This window comes from Lontra canadensis, unplaced genomic scaffold, assembly GCF_010015895.1.
Source record: "Lontra canadensis isolate GAN:19392208 unplaced genomic scaffold, GSC_riverotter_1.0 scaffold10, whole genome shotgun sequence".
NCBI classification, from domain to species: domain Eukaryota; kingdom Metazoa; phylum Chordata; class Mammalia; order Carnivora; family Mustelidae; genus Lontra; species Lontra canadensis.
Window position 1 is genome coordinate 23637911 of NW_022631004.1, and position 23053 is coordinate 23660963.

The following is a 23053-nucleotide window of genomic DNA, read 5'->3' on the forward strand; positions in this document are numbered from 1 at the left end:
GTCATGTCAAAGATGTCACTGCTCTGGTTCATAAAAAGGAATATTTAAAGATGTTTAAATCATAACTTAAGATAACTACATTTTTGTGTATTTTCATATTTACTAATGAGACAAAGTTTAATTTTTATTTGCTATTATTGCTACAAGATTACTGAATTTATTTCAAGCAAACTGAAGGAAAAATGAAGTAAGGATTTGTAATTTATGTCAATCATACTAAAAGTGAAACAGAACATTTTTTTTCCTCCAATAAAAGGCCGATTTGAATGAGAAGTTCAAATTAAAATCAATTACCTGTCAGATCCATTCCAACAACATTCAAATTTATCAAATATGCAGTCATTTTCATACAGTGAACAAAGTTTACTTCTGAGGTATTCATGAACCTGGGTTTTAAATATAAATATATTATTATAGATATACTTAACTTCAAGATCTGCTAATTGATATTAGAAAAATATTTAAACAAGTCCTTATTTTTTTTTAAAGGAATATACAGACACACATACATACTCTGTAATCTTACTAAAACTCAACTCTCTTAGTAACAAACAATAAAGGCATTTTATCCTTTTCACAAACAAAGCTCTCTTCCATGAACACACATTTTCCTACTGTAGGACAGACAAAAATACCCTTTGGGGCATGACACATGAACTCTACAAGCTGGACTAAAATATTTATGCTAAAATACATTTGAAAGTGGTGCAGATAACAGAATAAGTAAAGACTATTATATCAATAGTTGAATATGATAACACCTGTTTTTTTCAGTCCATTAACTGCTGATTAAAAAAATATTCAATATTATGTTTTACTTCCTTTTTAAATACCATTTTCGGGCATAAATAACTGAATCCTACATTATCATTAAAGTGCATATGCTATGCAATTATAACTGACCCTTGAGCAGCTCGAGGATTAGGGGTGTTAATCCCCCTGCACAGTCAAAAATGCACATATGGGGCACCTGTGTGGCAGAGTCAGTTAAGCATCCCACTCTTGGTTTTGGCTCAGGTCATGATTTTGGGGTCTTCAGACTGAGCCCCATGTGAGGCTCCATGCTCAGGGTGGAGTCTGCTTCAGATTATCTTCTCCCTTCCCTGTGCCCCTCCAGTTTGCGCTCTCGCCCTCTCTCAAATAAATAGGTCTTAAAAAAATAATTCACATATACCTTTTGACTCCCCAAAACTTGACTACTAAGAGTCTACTGTTGGCTAGGGAGGACTTACTGATGACAAAGTTAACACACCATTTTATGTCTGTAGTATGTATTATGTATTGCATTCTTATAAGAAAGTAAGCTAGAGAAAAGAAAATGTTATTCAGCAAATCACAAGGAATATACATTTGCAGTACTCTACTGTTTTTATAGACAAAATATGCAAGTATAAAGTGGACCAACCCAATTCAAACGCTGTTGGTCAAAGATCAACTGTATACAGTTACTCAAAGCATGCATCACTGAAAAAATCTTATCACTTGATATTCCTCACAGAATATCAAAAACTAATGAAAATGTACCTCTTTTTTGAAGTATAATTCACTAGGATTTCACAAGGGGATAAACCAAAAAATAAATAAATTTGGTATTTAAAATATACTCTGAGAAATAATGCATTTCAATATTAACACTGTTAAATTAGAAAGGAGGAAAGTTCCAAAGCTTTTGTTGTGATGGGGTGGGAGGGAAGAGGTTGTCTTGATCTCACTAACCCTTTTAATTTAAGAAGAAACTTAAAAAAAAATTAACGATAGAAGAGTAGGTACCTTCCCAATGCTTAGAATTCCCTGTTCCTTATGAAGCAGCCTAAAATCATTTTAAGTGCCCATTTCAAGTTTTAAGTATAATGGAATGATTCAGGCCAAGTCTATGTGACATTACGTGCAAATTTGTTAACTATGAGGAACTGCAACTCAGGGAGGGGTCAGGATAGAAGGCAAAAACTTAATGAGATCAAAATACCCTTTAGTCACACAAAGCTCAGGAAGATGCTTATATAAATTCAACAACAGCTAAATCTGCATACATTGAGTATAAAATGTAACTCTACTCTGAATCACTAATCCAATTCAGCATAAGCAGAAAAACTGCAAATCAGGTTAATCATGACAATTCAGCAAAGTTCTAGAATCCACATACAGGGTTTCCCACCAAACAATTTTAAGAGTATGAAATTAAGATCCAAATCAATTTTATTCTCAATGGCAACGGGGGTGGTGGTGGTGGTGGTGAGAAACACCAGGAGATAGATCACAATCTTGGAAGTTATACAAATTTAACTGAAAACAAAGCAGTATGTATCTCTTTGCCTTTGTTTCAACGTAGCATTTCCTTTAAAATTTCAAACCAGGGGCACCTGGGTGGCTCAGTGGGTTAAGCCTCTGCCTTCAGCTCAGGTCATGATCTCAGGGTCCTGGGATCGAGCCCCGCATCAGGCTCTCTGCTCAGCGGGGAGCCTGCTTCCCTTTCTCTCTGCCTGCCTCTCTGCCTACTTGTGATCTCTCTCTCTCTCTGTCAAATAAATAAATAAATAATCTAAAAAAATAGAATTTCAAACCATTAAGGAAGAATCTTTATAGTAGTTTATGCTTGTAAAAGAGGAGTAAAAGGCTTGAGAAACATCATTTTAATTTTATAGAAAACACACAACATAAAGAAGGTACCATTTACAAATTCTGTATTCTTAAAACAGTGTTAAGTGTCTTCTATACTGTAGTTTAGGGTTTACCCCATGTTTCTGCTTGCCCCCATTCCTGTCCCCAGCTGTGCATGTCTTTATTCTCTTCTCCAGAAGAAAGGGATAGGGGATCGATGGTGGCTGACTGACAAGAGAACCCAGAACTAATATCTTGGGCTTTCAAGCCCTTCTCCTTTAGCCTAAGACAACAGTCATCCGCCGAAAGGCAGAATGTCAGTCTATTTGACTGGGCACGCCAAAGTTAAGCTCTAGTTCAACTACTACTGCTCATACTCCAACCAAGATGGGCCATTCTCTGCAATCTTCTTCCCCACCTAGACCTTATTAGAGTACTCTTCCTCCTCACTTTAAATGCAGACAGCAGTGTGGAAAAATGGTGTCAACAGTGAACCAAACTGGTAGCAAAATCACACTTTAACTGAACAGACAACACAACCTCTATAAAAGTATACATAAAATCAACATATGGAAAAGCAACATACTTATGAATCTCTGAAGGAAAACGCCTAAGGGTCCACCCATGCTGTACTGGGATTAACACATAGTACAAAATCCTCTTCTATGAAGACTTTGGAGTAAATAGGGCATATGCTAATTGAAAGAAAAAACTGCAAATACCTGGTATGTTTCCACAGGCCTGTTTTCCATATTTAAGTCCCAAATTTTGACTGACAAATAGTCTCTAGTCATCATATATCGACCACTATGGCTGAATTTTACATCAGAAATAGAGGAGATGATTTCAGAAAAAAAAGACCTGTTACTGGGATCTTCAGGTTCTTCAAACACTAAAAACAAGCAAAAAAAAAAAATTTTTAAAGGGCAATTTGTAGAATATTCTGGCTTGGACAAAGCACTTGCTGAGAAAACCATTCACAAACTTCTTAAGAGTGAGCTAGAGATGACAGGCTAGTGCAGAAATGAAAAACATCTGACTGTAAGAACATAACCTTCCTGAAAGTTTCTTAAGGGGAATGACTTAACATTGATATTGAAGATACAAAAGTATACAGTATCTTCCCAGGGTCTTATAGCTGATTTAGCAGAAACAGGAATAGCCAGGACTTCTGATTTCAAAGTGCACCAGGTTTGTAGGTTCTGCATGTACCTCCATAACTTTGCCTTTATGTTCACCACAAGGGAACACACCATCCGTATTTATACCAGATTTTATTTTTTTTAGCGGCCAGGTATTTTGGTAACAGGCATGTACCCATTTTTATGAGTTTTAAAAACACTTAACAACATGAAGACAATAATAATGCAACCCCTTAATTTTTTAACCCAGTGTTTTTTAGAAATTTTTTTTAAACCAAGGAAATCTCTTCTCAGAAAAATCTTCCTAGAAAGCTCAAAACAGAAAGCAACAAAGGAAGAGCAGGAGGAAAAGAGAAAAGGGAGGCAAGGAGGAAAGGAAAAAAAAAAACAAAACCAACTCTACTTAAGAGTTAGAGAGCCCAGCCCCAAGTTCTCCCAAAATCACATTCCATTTAAAATATATATCCTCTAGGACAACAACAGACATGCTCCCAAGAGAGCCTTTTATGACCTATAATACCTCACGTGGAGTCAGGCAGTTTATTACCAAAGGGTACAGGAGGCCCTGGGCACACAGGTTTCCAGATTTGTAAACCCATGTAAATGTAGTCACTATGCCTGATGCCACTTTCAAAGAGCAGAAAATGTTACCATTTGAAAAAAAGACGAAAACACTTACGTTTAGAATGCCTATCACAGAGGGCAGAGGCCCTCATATCACATAACCGAATAGTTCCTTTACTGCTGCTGTATACAAACGTGTTGCAGCTGTTTGGATGGAATTCTGCCGCCGTAATCACCTCTGTTAGCTCTTCCATATTGGCAGGCTTGATATCCACAATATCTGGATAGCATTTTATTAAGGAATTTCCACTTAGAAAAAAGGGCAAATATAATTTTACATTTCTCAAGTTTGAAATTAATTCATAAACTTAACCACAAGGATTAATTCTGAATTGCATTCTACTAGGAGTACAAATCCCAGAGGGATAAAAACTTCTAATGCTTGGGAAAAAATCTTAGAAGAAACCATGTTAGAATGTAGATGGGCCTCTTTTTCTGAGTATGATGCGAATCCCAGAAGCCATAAGGAAAAGACTGATTAAGTTTATCTTCCTATATTAACAGGACTTAGTGTAAATTCTAAACAAAAGTAAAAAACTTCAAGGGGGTAAAAAAGGGAACCTATCTGCAACACAAAGGAGCTGATTCACTTAATATTTTAAAAAAGTGCTTTAAAAACAAACAAAAACCCCAGTATGTATATAAATTCAATGAAAAAATGAGAAGAGAACAAAAAGAAATATAAATAGTTGATAAATAGGACTTTTCACTAACTAGACTGGTAATGAAGGGAAACAGGCTCTTTTATATACTATGGGCAGAATATGAACTATAGTAAAGTGTTGATTTTTCAAATGATGTCTATTTAAAAAATATAACATTAACACTAGCAGCAATAACTACATGTAACAAGACCTTTAAAGAAAGATACTTAAATATATTTATAAACAATCCTAGGTTTATATGTATATAGCGTACTGTGTATGCCAGGTATGTCTGAATCACACACTTGTACATGTACAGAAAAATCTCAGAAGGATAGTATAAACAATGAAAGTGGCGTCTGGAGAAGTATTTCTATTGCCTTTATACCACGATGACTTCTATTAATTTCTTTAGCCAACCTTACTAAGAATATTTTTATAATTATAGATAATACTCTACAAATTTGTTTTATTAAAAACTCAACCATTAAAAAAACTTTTTATAGGTAAAACTGTATTTAATATACATAGTATTATAGCAAAGTATTTAGTACTAAGTACTAAACTTACTATAATAGTACTTATAATTCTAAGAATCCTATTTTTTAATCAATGTATCATGCTCTTTATCAAAGAACTTCCCCCACTATTTAATCACTTAAACACAAAGAAAAAGTGTTATAAAGTAAGAAGCTACTTTTAAAAAGAAGAAATAAAAATATACGGAGAGATGAAAATAAATCTAGTATGGGGCACAACATGTCTTCTTTACCAAACACCAAAAAAAGAAACCAAACGGATACTAAAACTCCTGTCTGTAATCTCCAGATGCCAAAGATTAATCCGTAAATCGTCTGCAGATAAATATGTTTCATAATCACTATTAATAGAAATTGAGTTGATGTGATATGTATGAGCATTGGCAAATATTCTTCGTGGACTGGCCTCAACCATTAGGTCCATGGGCCTAAAGACTGGCACCTGTCAATAAGACACATGAAAAACGGTCATTACAAAATGCTCACTATTTACAATGGCACTTAAGGTTCAGCTCTTTATCCTAGTTTTTGAGGGAACACTATAGTATATTATATACATATGCTCTTTATCAAAGATAATATATAGTATTAAAGATATATAAAGATAAAGTATAATATAACAGTGCAGTACAGTTTATATAGTGTAATATTACACAGATTTAGCTTTATAAAGCAATTGACGTTGATCTTTAAAGTGTTGAAATGAGAAGAAAAATAAATAATTTTGTTAATTTACCTTTTTTTATAGATAGCAGTATTATTAGAATTTGATGTGCTTTCTAGTTCCAATCTTTTGCTGGAGACTCGCAAAGCTAAATGTTTCTGGTTTGGACTGGCTAAGAAGGAAATTAGCTCAGAACACCTAATTCTTGGTATCTCTTAGCTTGAACTAGATCTGGTCCATTTTTACCTACTTTCTTATCTCCAAAGCAAATTAATCTTGATACTTAAGGTCAGAATAGCTGACATTCAAACTGTAAGGGCAAAAAAGAGTGTGGTATTGTATAAAACGGTCTTGCATTGGGTCCTGGGTCACCCCCTGGCACAGACAGACCTTTATGTGGGACAGTTATTTAAAACAGGAATTTTTAATGTCCTATCTGGTTATATACTTTTTGAGAGGGGGCAGATTATCGTTAATCCTATTCAAGTTGTTTAGGATCTAGAATATGTAGTATGAATACAGAACACTATCAGAGTTACCATCATTTTTTCTTAAGTACTTACTCGTAGTGTAGTGACTGTAGTAGGATCTCTATACCTTCCATCTTCCTCTTTCAAGTTATACCCTTCTGGTCTTTTGTCCCTTTCACTGATTTTCCATAATTTTATTGTTTTATCTGGAGAGAAAAATGAAAAAAGTCCTCAAAAAAAGAATACTGGTAATAGAAGAAAAACATTTTAAGGCGTATTCAAACACACTATTTCATATTTCACCCAAAAGGATCCCAAGAATACAATCTCTTATATGACTTAATAAAAAAACAAATTTCCTATTACCTGGCGAATAAAGACACATACATAGAACTACAATACAGAAATGACAAATTATACATTAGTGGCACTCAAGGTACCATTTTTTAGAAAGATTGTATTTATTTATTTGAGAGAGAGTGAGTGCAAAAGCGGGCAGAGCAGCAGGCAGAGAGAAACAAGCTCCCCACTGAGCAGAGGCCTGACACTAGGCTTAATCCCAGGACCTTGGGATCATGGCCTCAGAGCCAAAGGCAGACACTGAACTGACTGAGTTACCCAGGTGCCCCTCAAAGTACCATTTGGTATTAACATCAAGTCACAACCAGGTCCTTGTCCTTTAGAACTAATTAATCCGGGGGGGAGGGGGGAGTTGTGTTTGTGTGTATAAGCACCTACATGTCTGTAAATACAAACACATACATACACATACACATTTTTTAGAAAAGAATGGAGTTACTACTATAGCCTATTATCTAGAATAAAAAGGATAAAGGAGTATCCATCTCCTTTATCTCCTAGGATTTCTAACAGATCCTACCAAAGACTCCACAAATTCCTACAAAGACTGGATGCCTCTGTTTGGATCTACCTTTCCCTGTTGTATTAGGGATTCAAGTCAAGTTGGTCATGGTCTGAAAAAAAAAAAAAAAGTGACCAATTAAAAGCTGTGTCCCAAGTTCTTTAAGACAAAATTCCTGGTATCAAGAATATATTAAATAGTATTTTTATTTTTTTAAATAGTATTTTTTAAATAAATGCTTATTTTTGGAGTAAATTTTGACTTACAGTAAAGTTGCAAAATTGTCCAAAGTGTTTCCATTCTACGCTTCACCCAATTCTTCTAATGTCAACATCTTAAGCAACCATGGTATATTTGTTAAAATTAAGAAATTAACATTGTACATTACTACTAACTAAACTCTAGACTTTACTCAGAATGCACCAGGTTTTCTCCTAACAGCCCTTTCTCTTCCAGGATCTAAGCAACACTGTATTTATCTGTCAAGTTTCCCTAGTCTCTCTGACTTTTAACAATTTCTCAGACTTTCCTTAGTTTTCATCATCCTCACAGTTCTGAGAAGAGCGATGCAGTAGGTCTGCTGTTTTTGCATGATCAGACTGGGATCACTGGTTTTTAGGAAGAATACCAGAGGTGCAGTGAAAGTATACACAGTATCAACAGGACTTTCCCACTGGAGATGACAGTTCTGTTCACTTGGTTAAAGCAGTATCTGCCAGGTTTCTCCATTTCAGAGTTAATTTCCCCCTTGCCATACTCTAGTCTCTGGAAATGAATCTCTGAAGTCCAGTCCACACTTAAAGGAACAATTAAATTACAGTCCCTGTGAGGAGGAGCATCCATCCATGTATTTTAAATTCTCCTGTAAGAAGCATCTCCTCTCCCTGCTTATTTATTTATTCAACTAACTTTTTATTTAAATCATTACAGACTTGTGCATGTTTATTTAATACTTTGGTTATAATCTTCGAACTGCATTCATATAAAAGTATCACATTCTTAATGGTCCTTTCATAATCCAAAGGGTACAACTGAAAAAAAAAAAGAAGTGTATAGAGGTACTTTCTAATACATTGTCTCACAGAGAGGTACAGGACTCCTCTAAGCCTACCACCTCTCTCTGCCTGGTAGTGAAGAGGGTGCTAGCCAATCCTGTGGATACCCTTTGTAAGGATGAAATGTAAGAAGAAAAAAACTGCTAACTTTACTAACTTGTAATCTATTTTATCTAAACCCTAGTAATTTACAGTTAAGTCATATGTGTTTTCTATGTAGTATGTCTAGGTAAAGATTTATGCATTTTAGGATATTCTACTTGTCCCCAAATGTAGTAAGTCAAGCCTAAACTCTTAATTTTCAGGGTAATTATCCAAAAATAAGGATGAAAAGCTTCTCCTCACCCAATCTCCGAAACTGTCTTATTGCCTGTCCAAATTCATCATCCTTACCAAAGATCCAGATAAAGAAATCACAATATACTTACCAAACTTTTCAAATAAGATGTAATTAGTTTATGGTTCCTAATAGTGTTTTAGGAAGAAAAAAAAATTTTTTTTTAAATCACGAAAAACCGGGTAAAAGGATTTTTTAAACGTTATTACCAAAAAAGTTGTCACTTAAGAGGTTAAAATAATTTGGGAGTCTGGGTGGCTCAACTGGTTAAGCATCTGCCTTTGGCTCAGGTCATGATCCAGAGTCCTGGGATCGAGTGCTGCATCAGGCTCCTTCTCAGTGGGAAGCCTGCTACTCCCTCTGCCCCTGCTTATGTGCTCTGTCAAATAAAATCTTAAAAAAGGGAAGGGAAAAAAAAAAAAAAAAAAAGGTTTAAAAAATTTAGTAACATAGGGGCACCTGGGTGGCTCAATGGGTTAAAGCCTCTGCCTTTGGCTCAGGTCATGATCCCAGGGTCCTGGGATTAGCGCCCCCCCCCCCCCCGCCCCCGCATCGGGCTCTCTGCTTGGCAGGGAGCCTGCTTCTTCCCCTCTCTCTGCCTGCCTGCCTCTCTGCCTACTGGTGATCTCTGTCAAATAAATGGATAAAATCTTTTTTAAAAATTTTAATAACATAAACACAGGATAGAAAAGTACTATACAATTTCAGTGCAATGCTTGGGAACAAGGCAGGTCAGAAATAAAATATTTTAATACGTGTAACAATTTTTTAAAAAAATCAAATTCTTAAGCTCTGTAGTTGTGACTTTTTTAGCTGTAGTTTTTGGCCTATTGGAGGTATGTGACAATAATCAAACTCCATAGGACCACATGCAAAATTATGCAAATATACATATTTTTCTATAAGGGGATTATTGGATTCCTCAAAGAAATCTGTCATTTCCAAAAGGTTAAGAACCACCGCTCTATGGTGTTTCCCTACAGTGCCAATACTAACAAGTAAGGGCACCTGGGTGGCTCAGTCAGTTGAGCATCTGCCTTTTAATCAGGTCATGATGTGGAGGGTCTTGGGATCCACCCCTTAGTGAGCCCTGAGTAGGGTTCCTTGCTCAGCAGGTAGTCTGCTTCTCCCTCGTCCTTTGCCCCTCCCCCTGCTCATGCACTCTTTCTCTCTCTCTCACAAATAAAACCTTAAAAAAAAAAAACAAAAAACTAACACATAAAGAGGGTTCCTAAAGTCTGTAAGCCCCAGTGTTGGTCTCACCATAAAAAGAGGATTGGGACAGGGAAGACCGCACTACCATGTTTCCTTTGTGGGAATGCAGTTTTATGATTAAAGAGATTCTTAACAACAAGCTGTTAAAATACACTTTACTAGTAAACTTTTTATTACTCATATATATATTACTCATATATACAAGACCCACGGTCAACAGGTTAGAGGTAGAATGAGGAGCAATGAGAAGAGTTGAGGAGAACTAAGAGAAAGCAAAAGAAGATGAAAAAGAAAGAGTACACCCACCTGAAGAAACATTAAATGAACTAAAACTATGAAGTTATTTAAGTAAAACCGATTTGGGAGACATGGGACAGTTTATGATGACCGTGGAAAGCCAATGCATAGACAAAAGTAAGATTACTTTCGGTCAATCACAGGTGATATGTTTAGTCGTTTTCCACCAATCTCCTACAGGAGTTCATCTTTTATGAGTGGAAAGGCCTGTTGTTATACGTGGAGGAGAGGTATTATTTTGCTCAATCTCACAGAGACAACTATACCAAATAATATAAAAAGTATTACTTAGATTTAAGCGATGCTGACATTCTCCCATGATTACTTTCTCTCTTCTTAAACAATAAAGCTTTCCAGATATTGCTTAAGTTTTAGTCCATCCATCCTTTCCCCATCCCACCACATCCAGACACAGCAGTCTGTAAAATTCCCACACTGGTTTTATCCTTCCAAAGTGGGCTCTATTTTCTAGCTTAAAAAAAAAAAAAAATACACAGCCCCAAATAAATGTATTTTATTTACTATTCATTAACAGTAACAACAAAAGACAGAAACCTACAATGCCTTGTGCAAGTGCCCTTTAAAATAATTTGTATTATAAATCAAGGGCTTAAAATTTACATGGTAAACATACTGGGGAGACTGCTGTTTCCGTCTACAGAAAAATACTACATAGAGTCACATACTTGAGACCCAACCACTGGAATTCCCAGTGGCCTCTCCCTCCACTGAGCCTTTGAAGAGCTTACTGCCTAGAAAAGCTTGTCTGGCTAAACACTGCCTTGTGTATTTCAAATCAGAGAGCATGTGGATACCTGCATGGAAGACAAATTTGAGTATCAACAGAGAAGTTAAAAGGTAATTAAGACTTAATCCATAAATGAACTAAAATGGGATTTGTTTCCAAACAATACTGAGAAGGAGGGGAAGTGGAAGTATTTGAAAAAACAACTGGCTATGAACTCAGACCTGCTGAAGCTGGCTGATGGGTACACAGGGCTCCCTTATCCTAGTTCAGCCTGTATTTTAAATATTTCCCTTTATAAAAAGAGAAGTAATTTATCCCATAAGAAATGAACTGCCAAAATTAAGAACAAATATCCCAATACATGAATTATGTATGTCCCAACACACTTACTGGGGGCATTTATTTCCAAAAGCAGAAACCATATAAATGATTAGATTATGATTTTATGTGAAAGAGCAGTATCTCAAGTGCTATTTGAAATAGCTCAGTTTACCATATAAATGAAAACTGAACCAAGATTAGAAGCCAACATTCAACAGGAATAAATACAATTCCTCCATCTATAATGCTCTAAGTCATAAGCTTGAAATCGTTTATTTTTCTTTTAGTAAGGAGAAGAGAGTCAAATACAGTGATGTGAGAAGAGAGGGGGTAGAGGGTTTTGGTGGACTGGCTGGGGAAAAATTTGACCATCAGAAAAACAAAATGGACACCTAAGAGGAAGTAAACTTGAGGTGTTAGCTAATGACACTGTGTTAAGGAATACACCTTTAAGAACTTGAAAAAGTGGGTGATGAGGCCTAAACAGGATGAAAGGGGCACTTTGCATTTTCCACCATGTCACCCCAGAAGTTTCCTGAGTTTATAATCAGCAAATGGTAAAAAATGGTAAGGTCTACCAAGTATTAAAATCTGATTTAATTAACAGTGCCTTATATCAGCTTCAAGAAAGTTTTAATTTAAACTTTTACAGACAATGGCTAACCAGAACCTATAAGTCCCCATCAATCACTCAATCACTCTAATGGTTCTCTTCAGACCCAAGCCCCCGAGGATTAACCAAGTCAGAAAAACCCGTAAGAAAAAAATTTTGAAGAACAAAAAGAAGGTGCCTGTGTGGTTCAGGTCATGATCCCAGGGTCCTGGGACTGAGGCTGGCATCCAGCTTCCTGCTCCACAGGAAGCCTGCTTCTCCCTTCCCTGTCTCTCATGAATAAGTGAATAACATCTTAAAAAAGAAAAGAAAAGTTCTTCAACTTGTCATGAAGTACTTTTAATTCTGGTATTCTCTTATTTGATAACTTTTCCCGAGCAGACTAAGAAGAATCTTCTCCCACCTATGAGGTTTGTTGGGAAGAAGGCAGAATGCAGACTCCAGTTTGTATCCTAACTAAACAATGGATCAAGTAGGAAGGGTGCTCCTCTAGAAAGTATCCTGGAATGGAGACCATCCTTTGGCGGAGTATTTTGTATTTATAGTTTGAGATATTCTTTGGAGAGTTTAGGCACACTTTAACATTTATGAGAACTTACTATGCATACCAGAAATTTTATTTACTACCCATAACAATACTACTACATAGATATTACCATCTCCAGCTTGCTGACAAGGAAGTAACTTAAGTGCTATAACCTCTCCAAAGCTAGTAAGCCAAGCTGGGACAAGCCATACCTGATCTAAATCCAATGATCAAGTCCCTTTTTTTTTCCACTACAGACTGTGTATGCACCATAAGAAAACTGACACCCGAGGACCTTTTTGTGGAATTTAAAAACTAAGAAGAGAATTTAAAAACGGAAGACAAAAAAAGAAGAATTTACACATTCCCTATGGGGAAGACATATTTCCAAGTGTCTATATGCAGAAATCTCTGAACACCTATCCCTCTTTGTAAAGAACTAAGTATCCTATCGGACATATGTAGATAGTGGCATACAAAAGGAAAAAAATTAACACTTACCATTGGTAGACAGTAAAAACTGAGCAGCATTTTTCTGGGGTAACCACCTAATTTTGTTGATCTTTTCTTCTATTTCTAAACTTTTCAAGTAGTCAAACTCTGGTTCATGGCTCTGAAAGGTGCTGTAAACATTATATTCTCCTCTGCTATGAGACTGGATTTTGTTCTAAAATGGAAACAAAAATATTTGGACCATTGTTGAAAAATATTTCAAAAAATAAACATGCAATCAATTTCCAACAGACCTTGTAAAATGCTGGTTAATTACTTGCATCTTAAATACAATTATATTGTTTTTTATATTTAAGGCCTTCAAGGAATAAGTAAAACAGCTCCCCTCAAAAAGGGAAAAGCTAAATAAAGCCTAATAACAATTAAGCCCAATTCAATAGAAAAGTGACATTAAAATATGATCATTTGATTATTATTTTACCATTATTTAATACACAGCAGAGAACTATTAAAAAAAATCTAAGCATCCTTAATGAGGGAGCACATCTGAAAAAGTAAGATTAAATAAAATTAATAAAAAGGGAAGATTAAGTAAGATAAGCGTGTCAGAATCAGCTGGCCACCGCACTCTTTCTCCACCCACTTTAAGGTCAATCAGTTATTTATTATGATGTATTGTCCTCATCTTCCTTTCTCATGCCTGCCTTTAAGTCATTTCACTGCTGAAAAATTCTTATTTAAGAGCTCTCATCAATGTAAAGGCATTATCTGACCCTGACTTCCCACCCCAAGACCACTGTTACAGAGCTCTGTTACTCACTAAAGACCACATTGAGCATTACCCAGCAAACGTCATTCCACAAACCCATCAACAATTGCTTCCCGTCCTTAAGTATGCCTTCTTATGAGCCTAGAACACACTGATTTCTTTCATTTAGTTATCAGTGTGAGTGAATATAGTTTAAGCTATTGGATAGAGACTACTTGTGAACTACTTCAGTTAACACTAATACCTTTGCAAAAGTGAGAATCAGAACCATGAAAGAATTTCATCTTTTCAACCTATTACCACATAACTAAAAACCTTTCCATCAAAAACATTAAAAGTCTAGTTCTAAGAACCTATGGGAAAACAGTTTATAAACAAAAGATATTACTGATAGTCAATTACTTTAAAGTAAAAGTGAATTTAACAAGTGAAATGTTTACGATTACCTGATTATAAGAATGGCTCATTAGTTATTGTTCTCCATATAGAAAGAAAACCTTATTGAATCATCATCTTAAAACCATGTTTTGGGTTTTTTTTCCCCCGCAGTTTGATTATCTGGATTGTCATTCATAATTCTAGTTATATTTGAACCCTCCGATAGCAGTATCAATTATTGAGTTTGCCAATATAAAGAATGCAGGGCATACCATAAAACATAATCCACACTGCCGATTCGAACCTTAGTCTCATTATCATACTTACACACCAAATCAAATAACCCTATCTATTAAATATATATATGCTAATATTGCTTTAGAGAAATTCCGTAAGCCTTCTATGGAAAATTGCTGTTTTAAAAGGTCTGTCATGCAGATGTTGGCAAGGATGCAGAGGAAGGGGAACCCTCTCTCACACTGCTTGTGGGAATGCAAGCTGGTGCAGCCACTCTGGAAAACAGTATGGAGGTTCCTAAGAAAGTTGAAAATGGACCTACCCTATGACCCAGCAATCGCATTACTGGGTGGCTATTTACCCCAAAGATACAAATGTAGTAATCCAATGCACCCCAGTGTTTTTATCAGCAATGTCCACAATAGTCAAACTATGGAAAAAGTCCACATGTTCATCGATAGATAAATGAATAAAGAAGATGGGATATATACACGAGGGAATATTATGCAGCCATCAAAAAAATGTGACATCTTGCCATTTGCAACTATGTGGATGGAACTAGACGGTATTATGCTAAGTGAGATAAGTCTATCAGAGAAAGACAATCATATGATCTCACAGATGTGTAAAATCTGATACACAAGGCAGAGGATCATAGGGGACGAGAGGAAAAAATAAAACAACACAAAACCAGACAGGGAGACAAACCGTAAGAGACTTTTACTCTCAGGAAACAAATGGAGGGTTGCTGAAGTGGAGGCGGTGAGAAGGATGGGGTGGCTGCGTGATGGACACTGAAGAGGGTATGTGTTATGGTGAGCACTGTGTATTGTGTAAGACTGATGAATCAAGACCTGTACCCCTGAAACAAGTAATACATTATATGTAAATAAATAGTTTGTCATGTTATTCTCCAAAAAAACCAAAATAGCAATTTGATTTTTAGCATGAATGCTATGTTTTGAATTTAAACAAGAAACTATGGTACTATGTACACATCAGGTTCTAGAAGTATGGAGATTGAAAAACACAGCATCTCTACCTTCAAGTAACTTATGTAAGTGAAACTTAAAGTAGAAATTAAGGTCCACATAACTTAGGTAAGCAATATAAAGAACTAAGGGCAAGCACATATAGTTCTATATGTAAAAACTATATCTATATGGATCACAACATAAAAGTAAGAAAAACACAAACATATGAACATATCTTCTAAAACAGAAAAGAAAAAAAAACCATCATCCTAAAGACTCAATAATTACTACACGGGTCTAAACATGATCCATTACAGAATACAAAACAAAACCATGGAGGTGATTAACAGTCTTAATGGATTTTAAGAAGCACTGTTGCTTTTCAACAGAAAAAAAATACATCACAGAAGATGAAAGTTATGTCTACAAGGTTAAAAATGCCAGCCTGGGCTCATATATTAGCATCCACACCCCTGAAACTCCACTAAAATTACAGTGAAAGAATTTTTAAAGACAAATCAACAAGAACAAAGTACAGCAGCAAAAATGACAGTAGCAGTAACAAAAAGCAGCAGCCATAAAAGAGACGCATAAATGGAGACTAGCTTAGTGAACTGCAGAGAGCTGTGAGCTTTTGCCTTAAGTGAGCAATCAGATTCTGCCTAAAACGAGGAGAGGGATGCGTTTATATTATTGTAATGATCATGACAGTGAGTAAGTACAAACGAAGTACCGTGAACAAAATATGAAGAAAAGGAAATATAATTCCCTGTTCTTAACACTGTGCCCCCCAAAAATGCATCACAGAATGCTTTTTTGTTTTAAAAATTCTCCTACATAGAGAATCAACACATTGTAGAAATGCTGCATATTTGTGTTTTCTTGCATAGCTGTTTGCAACTCCCTTTATCGTAGCTTGTTATGACCACTTAGAGAACTTATGTTCTTAACCAATCTCTTTACAGAATTATATATACAGCTAAATAAAATATTTTTATATATGAAAATAAATAAATCTAGAAGTGCTTTATCCTTCAATACATGTCATAGTGCCTGGCGTAACAGGCATTCAATAGATGACCAAAAAGAATAAAAGCTGGTGCTGGTATGGTAAAGGAGGTTGGAATTAACCCAGTAATTAGAGTACAGTGCAGAAATCAGAAGAAATGGGTTAGAGGTACATATAGTAAGACAAAAGGATCTTGAAAACATAGCTCTTCGTTTAAAAAAGTAGGGTATTGAATGAGATGTGAGATACAGTATTTTTCCTATATACTGAAAACACACATTACAAAAAAAAAGAAATCACACATTTCAACAAACAAAATTTATAAATATATAAAAGATACTATATCATGACCAAGTTTTAGAACAAAGTAATGAAGACAGTGTGGTACTCACACAGTACCGACAAATAAACCAAAGGAATAGAATAAAAGGCCCAGAAATAGCCCTGAATTACAACAAAGTAGCACTGGTGAACCAGGATGGTCTTACCATTAAATGGTTTTGGTTAATTTGCTATTCATATGTAAGAAAATGAACCTCAGGGCGCCTGGGTGGCTCAGTGGGTTAAAGCCTCTGCCTTCGGCTCAGGTCACGATCCCAGGATCCTGCGATCGAGCCCCGCATTGGCCTCTCTGCTAGGCAGGGAGCCTGCTTCCCTTCCTCTCTCTCTGCCTGCCTCTCCGCCTACTTGTGATCTCTGTCAAATAAATAAATAAATAAAATCTTTAAAAACAAAAACAAAAACAAATATAAATGTTCAATAATCAGGTTCTAGGACAACAATGCCCAATATAGCTTTCTGTAGCGGTAATAGTCTGTATCTGTGCTGTCCAATATGGTTGCCACTAACCACATTGTTGTTTTATGAAATGTGGTTACTGTGACTAAGGAAATGAACCTGATAATTAGAATTTAAACAGTCGCATGGAGCAAGTAACTACCATAATAGACAAGCACACGTCTAAAAGATCTGGCACATATGTCTTCCTGGACCTTGGTGTAGAGAAGTATTTCTGATGCAAGACAGAAAAAGCAGTAAGCTCAAGGAAATCATTGATAAACTGTACTGTGTTATTCTACTAATAACCTCTATTTATCAAAATCCACCACTGAGAAAAGGGAAAAGGTAAGACACAGAGTGAAAAATTCTTCCAACAAATTTTAATTAAAATTACAGTATGATATACTTAAAACCTCCAAAAATATTTGAAATTTTAAAAAGACTGACAATAATGAAGCACTGGCAAAGATGTGGAACAGCCATAATTTTCATATATTGTTCATGAGAATAAAACTGGCAGAACCACTTCTTACTCTTCTGTCTGCCCCATGACATAATTTTATGCATGATTATATTACCAAAAAACATAATCAGGAATATTCATAGCTGCATTTATTAATAGCCACAAACTGAAACAACCAAAATGTACACTTCTACAACAAAATGGATAAACTATAATATAGCAATACAAAAGAAATTATACAGCAATGAATGTGAGCAAATTATTTCTATACAAAGGTAATACTCAGACAAAAGGCCAGACCCAACACTTACTGCCTGATTCTATTTATAGAAAGTTCTAAAATTATAGATTAAACTAAGTGTTAGAAGACAGGCTTATAAATAGGCTTATGGGGGAGGAAGAAGAAACCAGTGACTTGGAAGGGGAATGAGAAGGGTTATGTAGAAGGGCAGGAAGTTCTATTTCTTTTTTTTTAAAGATTTATGTATTTCTTTGAGAGAGAGACGAAGAGAAAGCACACACACGTGAGCGGGTGGAAGGGCAGAGGGAGAGAGAATCTCAAGCAGACTCCCCACGAGCACAGAGTTCCACTTGGGGCTCAATCTCACGACCCATGAGACCATGACCTGAGCCAAAATCACAAGCTGGACACTTAACCGACTAAACCACCCAAGTGGTCCATCTCTTTCTTGACCTAGATGTCTGCTGTGTAATAATCTCCTAATGCTTTGTGTGCTTTTTTGAGTATATTTCAGTAAAGTGTAAAAATAAATATAGCACACAAAAGGTGCAGCCACTTTGAAAACAGTACCAGGGAGTGATTTTTTTAAATAAAACTACTCTGTGACACAGCAATTCTGCTTCTAGGTATATATCTGAAAGCACGGAAAACAGGATCTGAAAGAGATTATTCACAACAGCCATGTGGTGGAAGCAAACTTAATGTTCACTGATGGACAAATGAATAAAGAAAATGTGACATACAAACACACATGAATATTATTCAGCCTTATAAAAAGGAACTCCTATCATATGCTACAACTTAGAGGAACCAGGAGGAAATAATTCCAAATCAAACAATCCAGGCAGATAAAGACAAATACTTCATGATTCCACATATATGAGGTTACCTAAAGTAGCCAACTTCATAGAAACAGCAAGTGAGAATGGTGGTTCAGGGGCTGGGAGGAGAAAGGGGGCCGGAAGTTGTTCAGTGGTTATAGAGTTTCGATTATGCAGGGCTGAGGGGTAGTTTCTAGGGATCTGTTGTACAACAACATATACATGGTTGGCAATACTGTATCATATAGTTGGAAACGGTTGAAAAGTTCCATGTTATAGAATATTTTGCTATAGTTGAGTAAGAATTCAGCACACAAAAACAAAATACATATTTACAAGAACACACTGAAATGATTATCCACATGAGGAGGAGGTAATGTGCAAAGTACGTGCGTCTGCACACCTATGTGTACAGGTTCGTTTCCTTAAAGAGAGAACCTTGCTATGGTATGTCATGCACTCAAGTAGGCCCCTGAGGTTTAAGCAAACCAAAACAAAATTTATAAAACAATAATAAAATTCAATGGTGTTAGAACCAACCAACCATTGGACAAGAGGACTGAGCTTCATTTCTTATACGAAAGTAAATTCCAGAAAGAAAAATTAAATTCTTAAAAATAAGTAAAAGCACCAAAATGAAAGAACAATGGTGAATTTCTATGTATCTTGACAGTGAAGAACTTTTTAGTATAAATCACAAGCAAAGAGCAGAGAAAGGCTGATATCTAACTTAAGAAATAAATATTTAAAGGTTAAAAGAAGCATACTAGCAAGAAAATTGTATCTTATGATAGGTTATGGTCTTTCATGTATAAAAAGTCCTTAAAAGTCACTAGGAAAAATATTAACACCTTTCCTTGAAAGATGGCAAAGGTCAAAAGTTGGCAATTTATATAAAAAATGGTGAGATATTTATGTATAACTGATCATCAGTAATCAAAATTAAGAAAAATGTTTTGTCCTTAAACTGATGAATAAAAAAATTTTAATGTTCCTTGAAATATGGGCAAAATCATATACTACTAGCAGAAGTATAAATTTTTACAGCCTTTCTGGATAATTTGTCAATACTTACTGAAAGCCTTAAAAAATAACAGATACTCAACAATTCCACTTCAAAGTATAATATATGCAAAGATGTATCAACTTAATGCATAAACAACCTCAATGTCCATCAAATGACTTATGAAATTACTACAGAGCCAACTACATCCAATCGCAAATCAATGTTTGTCAACCATATTAACTTAGGCACAACGCTTCCTGGTACCCATTCTCTGCGGTGCCCACAAACTACATTTTTATTGGCACTTTTGTCACTTAAGTTATAAAAACAGACTGGACATATTCTTCCAACTACACATGTATTCCTTTCCTTTCAATAGTTGAAACAGTCTCATCACTTCACTTAGATTAACCTGAGTAAACATCAACAGATATAAAAACTGAAAGTTACAGAATGACATGTTCAACATGATTCTCTCTCATTCTGCAAAACAATAACAAAAACACCCAGAACATGCACAAATTGGTTTTTACTCATGAGATGGGATGATTTTGGATTTTTATCTTTTTCTTTGTGAAAATGATACATTTGTTCATATTTTCCATGATAAACAAATCAAGTATAATGAATTAAAAATGATCTTGGAAAAGAACATCACCTGATAGTCCATTAACAGTTAATTCTAAATATAAATAACTGCACTGTGCTTTTACTAACTTCTTCCTTTTTAGATGAAACTCTGAAAATGTAGGATTTCCTCTGCTCCTTGAACAATACATAAGTTTTAGTAAAAATGAACTGTATACTTCAATCATCTCATATAAATGAGAATGGATATTTTTTAAGCTTCCAAACAGAACACTACTAAAACTTAGTTACTGTTTAGTAATGCTACTTTAATCTTAGGTTTGTCAGGGAATCATTTGTTTTCTATTTCAAAGTAGTTTAAGAGACTTGTGAAAAGGACCATTCAGGAACAGTGAGATAAATCAATTTATATCTGATAACAAGCCACTATCAATGCAAACAAGTGGAACTTTCTAGAATAAATCAAATCACAACACCAATTACATCAATGATGTAAACAGAAAACAAAAAAAGAAATTTCAAACATTTTATAAACTGATCACAATAACAGTGACAGTGGTGGAATACCTTAAGATTTTGCAGGAACTTACTAAATTACATTCAGTAAGTTGTGCCCCTTCACTGAGTGCCTACTATATACATACTTTACTAAGAAACATGCACTTTATAGACAATTTTTTAGACTCTTAAGGAGTTGAGTTTCAAGATTCAGCAGATGGACCCCACTTAATGTTAAGATTTAAAAAAGGGGGGGGGAGAAAGAATTCTTTCTACTAATTTTGTGTGTTTTTACCTCACAGATTCATTAAATATAAAATCTTCAGACCTCAATTTCCTCACGTGTTAAACAGAATTTATCCTCACTACCTTTGGTGTGACAGGGCAGTTTTGAGAATTAAAAGAGAAAGTGAGTAATGTTGAAATATCAGTTTTTCTTCCAGATAGGTAGGAAGTCCAATCAATCCACATCATGCGGCTTAGAAACAACATGATGCGGCTTAGAAACAACATGATACAGCTAAACATTTAATGGCCTCAAAATCAAGGAGCCTTAAGTCAGTTTCTCAATTAGGAAACCTCCAACACGCTTTATTCTGACCAAGTCACTTATTTTGAAAAGAACATAAAGAGATATATGAGAAAGAAACAACTTCAATGAATTTCAAAACCTGTCTATACAACTCAATTACAATATGGGAAAAATGAGGGGAGCCTGGGTGGCTCAGTCAGTTAAGCGTGTGCCTTCAGCTCAAGTCACACATGATCCCAAGGTCCTAGGATCGACCGACCCCTGTGTCGGGCTCCCGGCTCAGTGGAGAGCCTGCTTCTTCCTCACCCTTTGCTGCTCCCCCTGCTCGTGCTCCCTGTCAAATAAATAAATAAAATCTTAAAAAAAAAAAAAGTTGTTTCATAAAGATACATTTAAAACAATCATTGTGAAAAGATTTTCACTAAATATGTTGGAATCACATGCCTGTCAATTTGGGAGTGGGCACAGAAAGCAGAGGCGGGGAAGATCCTGAAAACGTATTAATTAGGGTAATAAATCTCAACCATATAATGAATTGAAATGGGACAAATGAAATGTGAGTAAATGTCTAAATAATTTAGAGTCAGGAAAGCAACAACAAAAACAAAAAAGTGAACAAAAGTTAAAGGCAGTCAATCTACAAAACTGAAAAACACAGCGTCATGATAAAACTTGTTCTCCTCACAACACGTGGCCTATGAGAATCATTTTAACAAACACACCAACAGAAAAACAGGGCATAGAGCAAACAATTTTAAGAACTCCAAGTATTAAGAGGTTAGGTAAAACTAAAACCCAGTAAAAAATATGTTTTCAACTACCAATTTGTTTTATTTATCTCTATTGAGAAATTTTTGGTTGAAGTATAAATCGGTAAAATTTACTAAAAGAGATCTGGCCAATATGACTAAAAATGTGCACAACCTTAGATCCAGCTACTTAATTTCTAGAAGGTTCTAAAGCAGTAATAAGTTCTTCAAAGATTCCACCAGAAGAATATTTTTATAGCGTCATTTATGATAGAAAACAAAAAATGAACAGAAAACAAGAAATAAAACACTCTAGGTAGTATCTAAAAATAGAGACTACATTAAATAGTAAATGGAATCAGTAATGGAATACCATATAATCATTAAAAATGATGATTCAGAATCTTTGACGACATGAAAGGTCTTTACATACATTATGCAAGGGAGAAAAAAACCACACCACCCTAAATATATTATAACATCATTTTAGAAAGATAAACTTAAAAACACACCAAAAGTGTTTGTTTTTGTTTGGTAGTTGTAGATACTTTCTTTGCACCTTGTCCTTATTTCCTACATTATCTACAATGAGTATGATGACTTTTTTTTTAAGATTGTGTTTATTTATTTGAGATAGAGGGATAGCACAGAGGGAAAGGGAGCAGCAGACTCTCCCCTGAGCAGGAAACCCGATTTGGGGCTTGATCCTAGGACCCCAGGACCATGACCTGAGCCAAAGGCAGACGTCCAATCGGCAGCCACCTAGGCATCCCCCTGACGTTTTAATTAGAGATAAAAAATTACTTAGGAGAAAAATACAATGAAGTAGTATTGTATGATGTTGAGGAGACGATAGAAGAGGGAAGAAAAAGTAAATTCTAAAATTACTGGGTATTATTA

General features: G+C 35.4%; 1 protein-coding gene across 3 annotated transcripts in view; it reads right to left on the reverse strand.

The window, feature by feature from the left end:
• PPP2R2A (protein phosphatase 2 regulatory subunit Balpha) overlaps positions 1-23053 on the reverse strand; it is a 91745-nt gene that overhangs the window by 3756 nt on the left and 64936 nt on the right. For 2 of the 3 annotated variants that reach the window (XM_032855791.1, XM_032855792.1), the window contains exons 4-9: positions 13157-13322; positions 6775-6887; positions 5812-5989; positions 4420-4584; positions 3321-3490; positions 295-386 (exon numbers count right to left, since the gene is read on the reverse strand). In XM_032855791.1, the coding sequence (XP_032711682.1) occupies positions 295-386; positions 3321-3490; positions 4420-4584; positions 5812-5989; positions 6775-6887; positions 13157-13322 (884 nt within the window). Of the gene's footprint in view, positions 1-294; positions 387-3320; positions 3491-4419; positions 4585-5811; positions 5990-6774; positions 6888-10735; positions 10782-13156; positions 13323-23053 lie in introns of those variants that run through there. The other variant, XM_032855793.1, reaches the window with a different exon arrangement.